Below are 15,000 nucleotides of genomic sequence, written 5' to 3' on the forward strand. Positions count from 1 at the left end.
AACAATTGGGTATGACTGACGGTATATGTGTGCGCTCTCGCTCAATGTTGCTCTCTCTCTCTCTCTCTCTCTCTCTCTCTCTCTCTCTCTCTCTCTCTCTCTCTCTCTCTCTCTCTCTCTCTCTCTCTCTCTCTCTCTCTCTCTCTCTCTCTCTCTCTCTCTCTCTTTTCTCTCTCTCTCTCTCTCTCTCTCTCCTGAGAAGAAAAAGGTGCAGTCTGATGCTCCGCGAGCCTCGGCATCGGGAACGTCACGTGGCTGAGCGAGGGAGAGGACGGGGCGGGGCCGCGCGCTGCTGCAGCACCTTGGACAGCGCGCGCCCACCGTCTGCACGAAACGGACGGACGGAGAGAGACGCGAGAGAAGCCTTGCCCGAGAAAAAATCGGGTGGATTGTGTGTGTGTGGGGGGGGGGGATCGGATTGATTCCGCTGAATGAGAGTCATGATATAGGCCTTATTGTATGTCTTTCTTTCCACCGAATTCGAGGTGTTCGAACGCTGTGAAGCACGGCCAATAAATGCGAACACGGGTGGAAGCGAAGGGAGAAAAAGTGGGAAAAGCACGTAGGTGTTTCCATGTCACGCTCGAGCGGGGATAGATATCCCGTATGCTCCTATCAATACACACATATTCCGCCCCGCCCGCCCCTACCTCCCTCCCTCACCACACCTCTTGCTTGCGCAAACACACGCACACACACTCACGCACACACACACACACACACACACACACACACACACACACACACACACACACACACACACACACACACACACACACAGGGTACTGGGATTTGTGTGTTTAGGGTCTGTTCCAGACTGAATGTGGTTCTGTTCCAGGCTGTCCAGAGAGGGACTCCCCAGCTGTGTTGTGTCCAGCTCAGAGCTGCTCTCCCTGGGAACAATCTCACAGCTGCTTCCTTCTCTGTCTCTTCTGCTGCTAGTACAGCTGCCCTACGCAAAGGAAAAAAGGTGCTGCCTGGAACCAAGAAGGATTCTACATGGAACCCAAAAGGTTTTTTACATGGAACGGGTTCTACATGGAACCCAAAAGGTTTCTACATGGAGCCCAAAAGGTTTCTACATGGAGCCCAAAAGGTTTCTACATGGAACCCAAAAGGTTTTCTACATGGAATCCAAAAGGGTTCTTCAAAGGGTTCTCCCACAGGGACAGCTGAAGAACCCTTTTGGAACCCTTTTTTCCTAAGAGTGTACCCTATCCCCATCATTGAGATGCAGTGTTGGGGGGTAGTTCCACTTCATGTAGCTCAACTATTAGTTATACATTTTGCAGTAGCTTGGTGGCAGTTGAACTAAATTCAAATGTTAGTGTTTTCATTATTTGTTTGCCATGTAGAGGAGTAGTGAGCTACTGTCACTACTCACTATATTTTTCCAGAAAACTAAAAAAAGAAATAGGCTTCCCGTCTCCCCACTTTGTTCCACCTCGCCTGTTTTTCTCTCTCTCCGAGCGTTTCAGTCGTGTGCCTACTTTGTCCAACACACACCAGTCAGTAACTGACAGAGGACCGGGATCATTTGACGTAATGAACTATTTTTAGTTTGACAAACCATATATATTTCTCTCAAGGGTAGCTTTAGTGCAGTTCAACTTCTTCCCTTGTAAAGTAATTGGTAACCTACTTAAATACAATTTCAGAGTATCTACTGTTAGTCTGTTGAATTGTTGATGATTGGTGATTGTTGAATGCCATGACTGAGGCTGCTCCGATGGAAAAACAAACTTCCCCTGAACTTCTAAGAGTGTCAGAACTTCCATGACCTGAAAAGAGTGTCAGAAATGGGACTGTCTTATCACCCATCAGGCAATGATGTTCCTCTGCCAGGCAGGGCACAGCCAATCATTTCACACACCGTATTCTGGTCTCTCTCAATCTTGCTTCCTACCTAGGGACTATTTCCTTTCTACAACCACCTGACCTCCCTCCTCTGCTTCCTCTTCAGGGAGTATCGGCATGACATTATTAATACAACATGTCAAAAAGCAGCCATTACTTCTTGACATTTGTAATACTATGTTATCAGTTCCTCATAACAAATAATGTTAAGGCTACTGTAAGGTGTATAATAAATGTCATCAAATGTAACTGGCATGTGCTTGAACCTCATTTGATTGGCAGCTTACTCAGGTGTGAGGGGATGACTAATGAGGACCAGGGGGGAGGTAGGGGGGAGGGAGGGGAGGGATAATGGTTACTATGGAAACTGTCTGAGCATCAGCACCGAGTTCCCAAGTGACCTGTAATTTTTTTTTCCGCTTCTCCAGACTGACCCATCTGACCTAGTCTCACGGGGCCAGACGTGTCTCCTCCCACGTAGTGCATATGCTCCGAGCCGCCGTCTTATTGACTCCAGCTCCTATAGACGGGTGGGGAGAGACGTGCGCCCGGAGGACTATCTCATTCGCCATCCGAATCTATCGTCAAAATCGAACACGAAATGAGTCGCTACCTTCTAAAGGTTTGCCGATGTTAGCTGTCTGCATAGAAATGTATGTCGATTGATAGAGAGCGCACTGTTAATATGCTTTCACTGGGATGGTGTCCTGTAGGGTACATTGGCTGTACCTTCAGTCCTAAGTACACACAGTAATTGTACCATTGTGATGTATACTTAAAAAGGGACCATTTTATTTTATCTTGAGTAACAAAATAATATCTTCTTTACATAAAACCATGAGAAGCCCTACCTCAGTGCCAAAAGAAAACATTTTAAGGGGCAAAAATCCCTGACTGGGGTTTGATATCTGGCTAGAATACATTCTTCATACTTGAGTATGGGTGGTAAGGCTGTGGCTACACATCTTAGGTTGGAGATGCTCTGCCAGGAGTCTAGGGCTCCTGTGTTTCAGCATCTCACTATAGTGGGTTTTTATCTAAAAAATGTATTCTCCAACTGAATCCCCCTTTCCCTCTCTTGTTATTTCTCTCCCTCTTTCTGTCTCTTCTCTCTCTCTCTCTTTCTCCCACTTTCTCTCTCTCTTTCTGACAGGCTGACAGTGTGCAGTGACCCCTGATGCTTTGCCCACTCAGCAGAGAGAAGGTCAGGGTTTGCGTGTGTGTTTGTGGGGTATGGTTGTGTGTGTGTGTGTGTGTGTGTGTGTATGTGTGTGTGTGTGTGTGTGTGTGTGTGGGTGTGTGGGTGGGTAGGTGTCTGTGTGTGTGTGTGTGTGTGTGTGTGTGTGTGTCTGTGTGTGTGTATGTGTGTGTGGGTGGGTAGGTGTCTGTGTGTGTGTGTGTGTGTGTGTGTGTGTGTGTCTGTGTGTGTGTATGTGTGTGTGTGTGTGTGTGTGTGAGAGAGAGAGAGAGAGAGAGAGAGAGAGAGAGATAGAGAGATAGAGAAAGTGTGTGTGCTTGGTAATGTGTGTTGTTGAACTGCCAGCAGAGAGAAAATACAGCCAAAAATAAAACCTTGTCTGTCAGCATAGAGAGTGAGTGCCAGTGTGTGTGTGGGTGTAAATGCCGGTGTTTACCTCTGCTGCTCTATGATTCTTCCGTTCTGTGGTGGTAAGGGCATTTATATGGGTCAGCCTGACACTCCTTTTGTCAATACTGTAGGTGGTCCGTGTGTGTGTGTGTGTGTGTGTGTGTGTGTGTGTGTGTGTGTGTGTGTGTGTGTGTGTGTGTGAGTGTGTGTGTGTGTGTGTGTGTGTGTGTGTGTGTGTGCAAAAGTGCATATGTGACAGGCGAACACCCCTCTCTAAATAAGATTAAAGATTAAATTGGAGGTTTGTCTCTAATCGTTTTGTAATGAGGTACTGTGTAGCTCATACATTCACTAATTCCACTTGCCAATAGTACAAACAGCTAAGTGTACTGTACTTGTGTGTGTGTGTGTGTGTGTGTGTGTGTGTGTGTGTGTGTGTGTGTGTGTGTGTGGTAAGAGAGGTCACCTCTCCTCGACCCAACTTTCGTTTATAATAACAGTATGACATTTCTAACCTTCCAAAAAATAACATTACCCCCCCCCCCCTTCTCTCTCACACACACACACACGCACGCAGGCACGCTTGCACGCACACATGCACACACACACACACACACAAACACACACACACACACACACGCACACACACAGTTCTTAAGCCTGTGTAAAGATCTATAGTTCATTAGAAGCCACTACAAGCATTAGCATTGATCACCTGACCCTTTGATGGAGACTGAGTGACAGTGGTTCAGATTCCAAGCCCGTGTGTGTGTGTGTGTTTTTGTCCTAATGGAAAGGCTCGCTCGATCTATACTTCATTACAACCTTCCTCAGGCCACTGAGCTACCTGTATTTGTGTGTGTGTGTGTGTGTGTGTGTGTGTGTGTGTGTAGTGTGTGTGTGTGTGTGTGTGCGCGTGAACAGTAAGTATGATGAATACACCGGCCTCTGACCTGCAGTGGGTTGTCACGGTTGTGCAGCATGACGTTCGCTCTTCTCCCCCCCGAGGAAGAAAAAGGAGTCAGGGAGTTTGGAGGGGACATTAAGGTTTCATAACATCGATAACGATAAACAACGAACCAACACCCATCTAATCTCTCATCTTTAACCTTTCACCTCATCCCTTCTACTCCTCCCTCTCTTCCCGTGTCACCCTGCCGCCGCTGCCGCCGTAATGAACAGCCTCCCTCCCGGATGTCATACCTTCGCTTCGCTTCGCGCCCCCCCCCCCCCCCCCCCAAAGAAATCGGAGAGCATAAAAATGAGCGATTACGTCTGGCCCCCACCTCATGTCCTGTCTCTCCGCAGCAGGAAGTGTCCTATTCATATTGGCAGATTGCGTGTCTTCTGTGTGTGTGTGCGTGTGTGTGTGTGTGTGTGTGTGTGGGCAGTAGTTTAAGACTGATGAGTTGATGATGATACTATCACACTGAAATAGAACATCAAAGCTCCACCATGGTGACGCCAGCAGCACTCTCTCTGTCGTTTAGCTGCTGATTTAATTATCTTTATCTTTAAGGGAACAAAGTGGTTAAACGCACCAAGAGACGAGGGAGGGAGGGGGGGAGGGAGGGAGGGAGGGGGGGGGGGGTTGTGTGGAGGGTAGGGAGATAAACACCGGCAGAGAGAGGAGAGAGAAGGAGAAAGATAGATACTGAAAGAGAAAGAGAAATGATATGAAGCCGGGAAGAGAGGAGAGAGTGTTGAGAAGGGTGTGAATGGGAGACGAACGGAAAGGAAAGGAGAGAATGGTTGAGGGAGAGAGGAATGAGGAGGAGGGTGAATGGGAGAGAGAGAGAACAAGAGGAGCAGAGAGAAAGAGAGAGAGGGTGGGGGGGAGGGAGACTGAAAGTGTAGAAGAGAGAGAGAACAAGAGGAGCAGAGGAAAAAAAGAGCCAGAGAAAGGGAGGAGGGGGGGGCGGGGGGTGTCTAACTATCAGGTGTATGGCTGTCTCTGTAGGGACACACACATATGGTTCTGATATCCTTTAATGCTCTGTGTGTGTGTGTGTGTGTGTGTGTGTGTGTGTGTGTGTGTGTGTGTGAGAGAGAGAGAGAGAGAGAGAGAGAGTGTGAAGAGAGTGAGAGGGGGTGGGCAAGGTGTCCCAGTGGTATGCTGTGTGACTGAGTTAGAATAACATGTGGAGGCAGAGCGGCTGTTAAACTTTATGGAGGATTGAAAATGGACAATTAGCATCCCAACGATCAGACTGTCACCTGGTTTATGCTCCCCTGTTGCCATGGTAACCGCTCTCTCCGCACTGCTAGGCACCCTTACTTTTCTCTTTTTACTCTACCCCTGTACCCACAAGGCTGCCCGTCCGCTTTTTTTCCCAAAACACGCGCACACATGCACGCACACACACACACACAAACACACACGCACACACATGCGCACGCACGTGCGCGCACACACACAGACACACACACACACACACACACACACACAATCTCATCCTCCCCCACCCTCTCCCCCCTGCTGACTGCGAGTGACAATTAGAATATATCCGTCTCTTAATTTATTTAGCTTTCTCTCTCCCTATCCCTTACTGTTTTTTACATCCCTCCCTCCCTCCTTTCTTCTCCTTCCCTCTCTCTTGGCCCCTCCATCTCTCTTTCCTAATCTATGCTGCTCTTTCTCCTCCTCCTCCTTCCTCCGATCACCAGGTTGCTAGGCAACTGTGCTCCATTGATCTAGAAGAGCAGGATGACAAGCTTCGCATAACTGTCATGAAAAACGCACGTTCACATACACACACACTTATCACGGACCTGCAATCTACAGTAATGGCACCTTTCAAACAAATACCCCCTTTACCTGAGAAGGAGAAAGAAGATATGGGAAAGAGGGAGGACAGAAATGGAGATGGGAACAGAAAATGAGAGAGGGATCTTCACATAGCTAACCTTCCCCCTTTCCACCCTACTCTCATCCCTTTCCCATACACATTGATACTGTCTATAGTATTGTCATTCTACCATACATAGCTACTGCATATGCTACACTCCATTCTACTTTACAGAACACAGCTGTGTATACTCTTCTACATGGCCATAGAGATTGCACTGTTCTAGCATTTAGAACACTGCTGTACTCAACTCCTGTACTACCTAAGAGAACACGTTACTTTGATGAACAACACTGCCTGCCTTTTATCAAAGAGGATCCACATAGGATTGGCATCCTCTTTGCTACTATACTGCTCTGCCATAGAGAACGCTACTCTGTTCTATCATAGAGAATACTCTGTATGCCCTACTTTATATTCATTGTGGAGCCTCAGCGTCCTCTGGTGCCAGAGTCAAGCACAGCAGTCTGTAGTTTTCCTTCAATCCTGGTCGTGGTGCACCACTTTGCTCTGGCCCAGCACAAGCACATACAAGGCTTGGTGCTGGGCAAGCACATGTGGCAGTAGCAATAAAGGGGTAGCAGACAACGCCACCCTGGGAATTGCACCCAGGGAAATATTAACCAATGAACTCACAATTAGAATTTAGCACACATGTTCGTTGACTAAGGGCACGAGAGACGAGGTTCCAAAAATAAATTGTCTTTATTATTATAAAAATAGAGGCTCCACGTATAACAAACAGGACAAGTTTCAATCACACTGTATGAGAGTAGGGGGGGGAGACAGAGCTATCAGGGCTGAGGCTTACCAGCAGGGGGCGAGATACCAGGAGACGGAGGGGGGGGGGGGGTCCAAAAACACCAATCAGTCACTCGTGCTCGCACATACACACCGCAAAACAGGATCAAAATGGCAAAATAAGAGAAAATCCAGGAGGCACACGTGAACACACACGGGGAAGGGGACACCACCACCGAGGGGATCTAGCTGCCTCCCTGCCTTGGGCACTCAGCACCTGGAAATAAAATAAGAGAAAGGAGGTGAGGGAATATATAAACAAACAAACAATAAACACACAACTACACAGAATGACAAAGGCTATGGTTGGGCGGCTAAGCAGATCACTGATGATCCGCAGCTATAAAAAGGCCTCCTGCCAGTGGGTTAACATAAGCAAGACTAAAGCAAACCATAAACAAAAATCCCCCAAATTAACCAAAACTTCCCCAGAACACACACACACACACACACACACACACACACACACACACACACACACACACACACACACACACACACACACACACACACACACTAATTGCAACACAGAAGATCTTCCAGGCAAGTGGCTAGCCCAGGACAGATGAGGCAGCTATGCAGGTAAGCAAGGTATGGCAAAAACAGCAGTAGGCACGGACACAACCGGCAGTACCTAGAAGGCACACAGGACACCCCATTAGTGCTAAACATAATGCTAAAAACAAGAGCAATAGAGATCCAAGGTAAGCGATACATACCAGGAAGTTGACAACTTCCCACTCCAACCAGCGAGCTCACGGAGCTCCGCTGAATGTTTACGTTCGGTAGGAATCCACACAGAATGTTACACGATCAATAGCCCAGCACACACCACTGACCAAGACAGGACACCGCCAAGCAACAGGTGGAAGCGCTGCAAAGCGACCACAGCGTGTAAAGAGTAAATCACCATGCTACAAACAAATCAGCCAGAGTCAGAGCGTACATAGGGGTAGCAAGTTGGGGGGGGGGTCCCAGGACTGGCGTTAAGAAACATTAGAACACTATAGTAGAACATTGACGACTGTAGGTAATGTAATGACCCATACATGTTTCACAGTAAATGCCCATAGATCAGTGTTCACAGTACAGGGTTAAAATAAATCCATCAGCAACACTCAGCCGTGTACAGAAACACGTAGGTGGACTGAAACTAATACCACGGCGTGCAGAGGTTCGTAACCCCTGTCAGCCCGATGCCAAAATCTCTCTATTTCATAACTCCCGTAGGCTGTGGTGGCAGCCAGTGCAAATGTACACAAATTGCTCTAATTTGCTACTCGCTCATTTCGAGTTATTCCCCCCCCCCCTCCCTCCCAGACAGTAAGCCTATATTGGAATGTCAGTGCCCTATTTGTCTCCACACACATCAAAGAGAATGAAACCTAAGAAGCTTTCCCCTTCGCTTTCGGTTGGGGTGGGAGTTCACAGCTCCATGTCTGGTTGGATTGGCTCCATCAGTTGTGAATGACGTCGGGGGGTTGTCTTTGAGCCAGTGATTGGTTGAGCCTGGGAGCAGGGTGGTCTTGGAGTTGAAAAGTGAGCTCGGGGTTAGATGCGCCACCACCTTACAGACTGATAAACTCACAAGACCAAGTCACATGAGGACGTTCAGTAGGCGATCCCGATGCTATAGCCATCCGTGAATACGCGCAGCGCAGTCGTCGGAACTGAGGAATAAGGAACAGCTATAAAGCTAGCCCGGGGAGAAGGCAGGTCGTCGTAACGCGAGCTGTCATCGCACACTTGGTGCACAAGTGTCATGTCAGATTATGAACACGAATATGGTTCTCAACTAGATCTGCAACTTCTTTTGGCTCGCTGTCTTGGTTGAATAAAGTATTATAATTTTTTTATTCTTTTAAATAAATAAGCGCTAGCTAGCCACACACACACGGTTATATGGTGTCTGCTGCTTCTTGACATATCTACTTAGGGTTGTTAGCTAGCACGACAAGGTAAGTACACGTTATGATGTGGGTCTTCGGTTATGGCTCTCTGATATGGAAAGTGGATTTTCCTTATGAGGAGAAGCGGGTTGGCTACATCAAAGGCTTCAGTCGCCGGTTCTGGCAGGGCAGCACCGACCACCGGGGAGTACCTGGAAAGGTTAGTCCCGATTTCATTTGTCCCAACAATGTTACCCAATAGCAGCTGCCATGTGGTGGTGAGATGAGATTAGCTAACCGTACCCGCAAACTACATATTTTTTTCTGGGTGAATTTATTACTAATGGTGTGTGTCGTTGGTGACAACGGGGGGGGTTTCGTGTTGCCAATAGAGGTAGTTACTGTAACACACTGGGCTACCTTAGTAAGTGAGTTAAGTTAAGGAGTATATCTCGAAGTAAGTGTACGCAGCTGACGTCCTTCTCTCTCTCCCCAGCCCGGGCGGGTTGTAACGCTGGTGGAGGACCCCGAGGTGAGCCGGTTGTGTGTGTGTGTGTGTGTGTGTGTATGTATATTCATGGCAATATGCATTACTAAGGCTTCCTGCACACCCACATCAGTGGGTTAAAGGAGAGGAGTGAGTCAGTCCAGTCCAGTCCAGATGCACGATATTCTGCGCAGATATCATGTTCGGGATGAATAACAAAACTGATAATCTGTGCAGATCAGGTGCTAAATTTGGGAATCTGGAACTCATCTGGATATGTATCTGGGAGTTAGTAAAATACATCATCATATCAGAGCAAACAGATATTTGTTTTATTCATCAGGAAAAGCAGCCATACATATTACTAGTTGTTCTGGTTGCTCAGAGCTGAGTGTAGGCAATGTGTCATAACTGTAGCAAGAACTACAGTACTCATCCATGGAGGCTTAGAGCTGTTCTTTCACCCCCTCTCTCTTTAACTCCCACCTTCCCCCTGTCTCCCTCCTTTCCCTCCTGTCTCCCTCCTTTCCCTCGAATTGAATGGTCTTTGTGCCCCTCCCTCTCTCCTTCTCCTAGGGGTGCGTTTGGGGTGTGGCCTACAAGCTTCCGTCCGGACGAGAGCAGGAAGTGAAGCGTTACCTTGACCACCGGGAGAAAGGCGGGTACCGGGTCATCACCGTAACCTTTAACCCACGCCCTCCCCTGATTCCCCCTCCCAGCCAGGCTCTGCTCTACATCGGTTCGCATGACAACCCCGACTACCTAGGCCCCGCACCTCTGGAACACATAGCCAATCAGATTGTGGGCGCAGTGGGGCCGAGTGGGCAGAACACTGAATACCTGTTCCAATTGGCTGAGGCTCTGAGGACACTCCTACCTGAGGACTTGGACACACACCTGTTCTCCCTGGAGACTATGGTCAGAGAGCGACTACAGGCTGGGGAGTAACACACACACGCACACACACACACACACACACTGAGCCTGCAGTGAGCTGGGTACTATCTGCTCTTCAGCCACCGAGTGGTATAGGACTGTAGAGTGTAATACGCCACACTGGAGACTAGACTATACTGGTCTGGACTGGATTGGACTGCTCTTGAACGTAGCAGGACTGGACTGGTCATTTAGTTACCTCAGGGCTATGGAAAGTGTTGTCTGTCACATGTGATAGCGTATTAAACGCCTGTCTAACTCTTCCTAGTGTTTTCATGACTGTGTCAGCATATCATGTTCACATCGCTGTACCACACACACACACACACACACACACACACACACACACACACACACAGAGGCTGCAGTCAGTTACAATGTTTATTGGCTTTGGTCTGCAGCTCTACAGCACAGCAATAGAACAGTTTGGCACTAAACTACACCCCTTCTGATTCAGCGAGGAACATCTTATGCCTGTGTGTGTGTGTGTATATATATTTATATAACAATATATGCATATTTGCATGATAGTAACGTATATATACACAGGAGAAAGGATTCGTCAACACGGTCTTGACAGACGGAACTACTCTCAATAAAAAATAAAACACTCTCTCATCAATTCTTCTTCTCTTGCCACCGCTTCTCTTCAGATCTCAGATGAGTGATCTGAATTTACTTAAAAAGCAGCCAAACTAGAACTTCTCTCCCGCCACCTGGCGTCACACCCTGAGAAGAGGAAGAGGAGGAAAGGAAAGGGAGAGGAGAAGTGAGAACATGGTCCAGTGACTACCGTAACACACCAGAAGGGTTCAAGTATGGCGAGAGTATACAAGTACTAGATGAACACTAGGTCGTAGTGCCCTACAGCTCACATCTGATATACTCAAATGGAGCATGCCGACACTTGTAGCAAATTCAAAGATGATGGTATGATTAAGAGGTATGATTATGATTACTAGTAATGTTGTGGTACCTCTAGGCGTAGTAGCAGGGTTACAGTAATGTTGTAGTAATGTTGTGGTACCTCTCTAGGTGTAGTAGCAGGGTTAGAGTAATGTTGTAGTAATGTTGTGGTAACTGTCTAGGTGTAGTAGCAGGGTTAGAGTAATGTTGTGGTAACTGTCTAGGTGTAGTAGCAGGGTTAGAGTAATGTTGTGGTAACTGTCTATGCGTAGTAGCAGGGTTAGAGTAATGTTGTGGTAACTGTCTAGGTGTAGTAGCAGGGTTAGAGTAATGTTGTAGTAATGTTGTGGTAACTGTCTAGGTGTAGTAGCAGGGTTAGAGTAATGTTGTAGTAATGTTGTGGTAACTGTCTAGGTGTAGTAGCAGGGTTAGAGTAATGTTGTGGTAACTGTCTAGGTGTAGTAGCAGGGTTAGAGTAATGTTGTGGTACCTCTAGGCGTAGTAGCAGGGTTAGGGTAAGGTTGTGGTAATGTTGTGGTACCTCTAGGCGTAGTAGCAGTGTTAGGGTAAGGTTGTGGTAATGTTGTGGTACCTCTAGGTGTAGTAGCAGGGTTAGGGTAAGGTTGTGGTAATGTTGTGGTACCTCTAGGCGTAGTAGCAGGGTGACACCAGGAGGTCAGTGAGGACTAGCAGCTGGTCGTCCGTGAAGCTCTGTCGGTGCTCCTGCCAGTTGTCATGGTGAGTGCGTCTGAAGTCGGAAAGCGTCCTCTTTACCGTCGCCTAGAGAGTAACATAACATGTTACAACATGACTACAATACTGTGTGTGTCTGTGTGTGTGCGTGTGTGTGTCTGTATTTGTACCTCTATTGGCTGTGGGTCGTTGAGGTGGTTACTGAGGTCCATCAGTATCTGGGGCATCCAGACTGGGACGTCGTACGGGCTGGACAGGATACACGCACTGAGACCCAGTACCCCGGCGTGGCGCCGCGCCAGGTCTACAGACACACACACACACACACACACACACACACACACACACACACACACACACACCCGAAAACACAGTTAGTTCAGAGTAAGTTACAGAGGGGTGTGTGTGTGTGTGTGTGTGTGTGTGTACCTGTAGAGGACAGCTCTCTGCTCCTGGTCCTTGGGAGGCGGGTCTCACTCAGGGTCTGTAGCTGTGTCTGCAGACTGGAGTCCAGCTCTAGGAACTGGCACTGCAGGAAGCCACTCAGAGTCTTACCTGCCATCTCCCTCACCTAGAGAGAGAGAGAGAGAGAGAGAGAGAGAGAGAGAGAGAGAGAGGGGAATGGAAAGGATAGACAGGAGGGATGGAGGGGAGAGAGATGGAGGTGCAGATGAGAGAGGGCAAGTGAGAAAAAGGCGGGAGAGAGAAATAGTTTGAAAAATAAGCACAGTTACTGAGACTTAGCACACAATATCTGTGTGTGCGTGTGTGCGTCTGGTCAGCAACATTTTTTTTTTGGGGGGGGGGGGGGGGGGGGGTTGTGGTGTAGTGCACCTCGAGCTGTTCGTCCTGTAACAGTTGCAGCACGATCTCTCTGATGCGCAGGACCTCTGGCGGGAGGCTGAGGATGGTGAACAGGTTGTAGAACACCATGATCTGGAGGTACACCAGGACAGAGTAGCGCGTATGCCACGACCTGGTGCCTGACATCTAGAGGGAAAGATGGGGGAGGGGAGGGGAGGGGAGGGGGAGGAGAGGGGCGAGAGAGAGGGTTGGGGAAATGCAATTATTACTGAAAAATATGAAAGAAATATTGCAATATAACATCAGCCAGCACATTAAAACCAAATAATAAAAAACTGTGCGTGGGTGTGTGTGCGTGTGTGTCTTTGCATCGTGTGTCTGTGCGTGTGTGTGTGTGTGTGTGTGTGTGTGTGTGTGTGTGTGTGTGTGTTACCTCCTGTAGAGCTGTCAGCACCAGGAGGATGTGTTCTGGGTAGAGGAGGCCCTGTGACATCAGAGATAGACACGTCCGTGCGTCCTGCTTCATCTCATCAAAGCTATCATCAATCTCCACTGGAGCAATCTAGATAGAGGGAGAGGGGCAAGTCAGGATGGGATTGTGTGTGTGTGTGTGTGTGTGTGTGTGTGTGTGTGTGTGTGTGTGTGTGTGTGTATCAGTAATAGTGCTGATGGAGTCTCTGGGATTGCTCTAACAGGAAGAGCTTGGCGGAACCAGCCTCACATAGTCACATAGTCATCTAAAATGTATGAGTGTGACTCACACCTCAGCTACACGTGCATGCACGCACGCACGCACACTCGCACGCACGCACGCACGCACGCACGCACACACGCACACACACACACACACACACACACACACACACACACACACACACACACTTGCATACACACACACTAATCTCTCCCCAGCCTGAGCTCAGATTATTAGTGCTAATAACTTGAAGCAGTCAATCTACATGCATAATATATTATTATATGAGAAGTTTGTGTGTGTGTGTGTGTATGTGTGTGTGTGTGTGTGTAAATATACACTCACCAAACACTTTATTAGGAACACTATACTAATACTGGGTAGGGCCTCCCTTTGCTCTCAAAACAGCCTCAATTCTTCATGACATTGATTCCACAAGATGTTGGAAACATTCCTTTTAGATTCTGGTCCATGATGACATGATTGCATCACGCAATTCCTGCAGATTTTTCAGGTGAACTTTCAAGCTGTGAATCTCCCGTTCTACCACATCTCAAAGGTGTTCTATTGGATTCAGATCCGGTGACTGGGAAGGCCACTGAAGAACACTGAACTCATTGTCATGTTCATGAAACCAGTTTGAGACAACTTTTGCTTTGTGACATGGTGCATTATCATGCTGGAAGTAGCCATTAGAAGATGGGTAAATTGTGGCCATGAAGGGATGCACATGGTCAGCAACAATACGCAAATAGGCTGTGACATTCAAGCGATGATTGATTGGTATTAACGGGCCCAAAGTGTGCCAAGAAAACATTCCCCACACCATTACACCACCTTCACCATGAGAAGGTGTACAGGTGCTCCTAATAAAGTGCTCGGTGAGTGTATGGGTCTGTGTGTGTGGGTCTGTGTGTGTGTGTGGGTCTGTATGTGTGTGTTGTTTGCGTACCTTGAAGAGCAGGGGCAGTAGCTGCAGTTGCTGCTGGACAGGAGTGGTGAACGATCGTCCTGCACTGGCCATCAACCACTTCAACACTGCAACACACACACACACACACACACACACACACACACACACACACACACATACACACACTCAGTCCACAGTAACAAAGGCTACTTGTGTTTCCTAAAAAACACTGTTGCACAGACTAGAATATTCCTTCAGATGTCTTCCTCACTTGATAACTGACAAAAACAAGCCCATCTCCTCCCCCACCCCCTCTCTCTCTGTCACTCACTCACTCTACCTCGTCTCTCTCTCTCCCTCTCTCTCTCTCACCAGTCTTCAGTAGTTTGACAGCCTGTGTTTTCTCGTCGGGTTCCTGGATGTTCTCCTCCAGGACATGGTTGTGGATCTCCTGCTCCGAGGTCAGTGGTTTGAGGCGCAGCAGGACTCTGTTGGTGAACTCAGCCAAGTGAGGGGAGGTGGTGGGTTGGGTGTGTGGCAGGGCCACGTCTATTATGAAGATATAGGTCAGAACACTGCGGAG

At 48.0% G+C, this 15,000-nt stretch overlaps 2 protein-coding genes across 2 annotated transcripts in view; one reads left to right on the plus strand and one right to left on the minus strand.

The window, feature by feature from the left end:
- The first annotated feature begins 8,548 nt into the window (after window positions 1-8,548).
- On the plus strand, window positions 8,549-10,670 carry chac2 (ChaC, cation transport regulator homolog 2 (E. coli)). The gene is made up of 3 exons (XM_083686986.1): window positions 8,549-9,204; window positions 9,481-9,516; window positions 10,048-10,670. The coding sequence occupies exons 1-3, from the start codon at window positions 9,067-9,069 to the stop codon at window positions 10,417-10,419; spliced, it is 546 nt and encodes a 181-aa protein (XP_083543112.1). The 5' UTR covers window positions 8,549-9,066; the 3' UTR covers window positions 10,420-10,670.
- Window positions 10,671-11,958: 1,288 nt separating this feature from the next.
- The window catches only part of psme4b (proteasome activator subunit 4b), a gene marked incomplete at both ends in the record, with an annotated part of 18,380 nt that continues 15,338 nt past the window's right edge, over window positions 11,959-15,000 (minus strand). Inside the window, 7 exons of the mRNA XM_083687090.1 lie at window positions 11,959-12,093; window positions 12,177-12,310; window positions 12,436-12,577; window positions 12,841-12,996; window positions 13,244-13,372; window positions 14,457-14,542; window positions 14,790-14,992. Coding sequence (XP_083543216.1) covers window positions 11,959-12,093; window positions 12,177-12,310; window positions 12,436-12,577; window positions 12,841-12,996; window positions 13,244-13,372; window positions 14,457-14,542; window positions 14,790-14,992 — 985 coding nt within the window. The remainder of the gene's footprint in view (window positions 12,094-12,176; window positions 12,311-12,435; window positions 12,578-12,840; window positions 12,997-13,243; window positions 13,373-14,456; window positions 14,543-14,789; window positions 14,993-15,000) is intronic.

This window comes from Argentina silus (genome assembly GCF_951799395.1).
Source record: "Argentina silus genome assembly, chromosome: 16".
Classification (NCBI taxonomy): Eukaryota; Metazoa; Chordata; class Actinopteri; order Argentiniformes; family Argentinidae; genus Argentina; species Argentina silus.

Coding starts and splice junctions, on each gene's coding strand:
- chac2 (XM_083686986.1), top strand. CDS start 9,067: ATGATGTGGGTCTTCGGTTATGGCTCTCTGATATGGAAAGTGGATTTT. Junction 9,205..9,480: donor ACCGGGGAGTACCTGGAAAG/GTTAGTCCCGAT, acceptor CTCTCTCCCCAG/CCCGGGCGGGTTGTAACGCT. Junction 9,517..10,047: donor CGCTGGTGGAGGACCCCGAG/GTGAGCCGGTTG, acceptor TCCTTCTCCTAG/GGGTGCGTTTGGGGTGTGGC.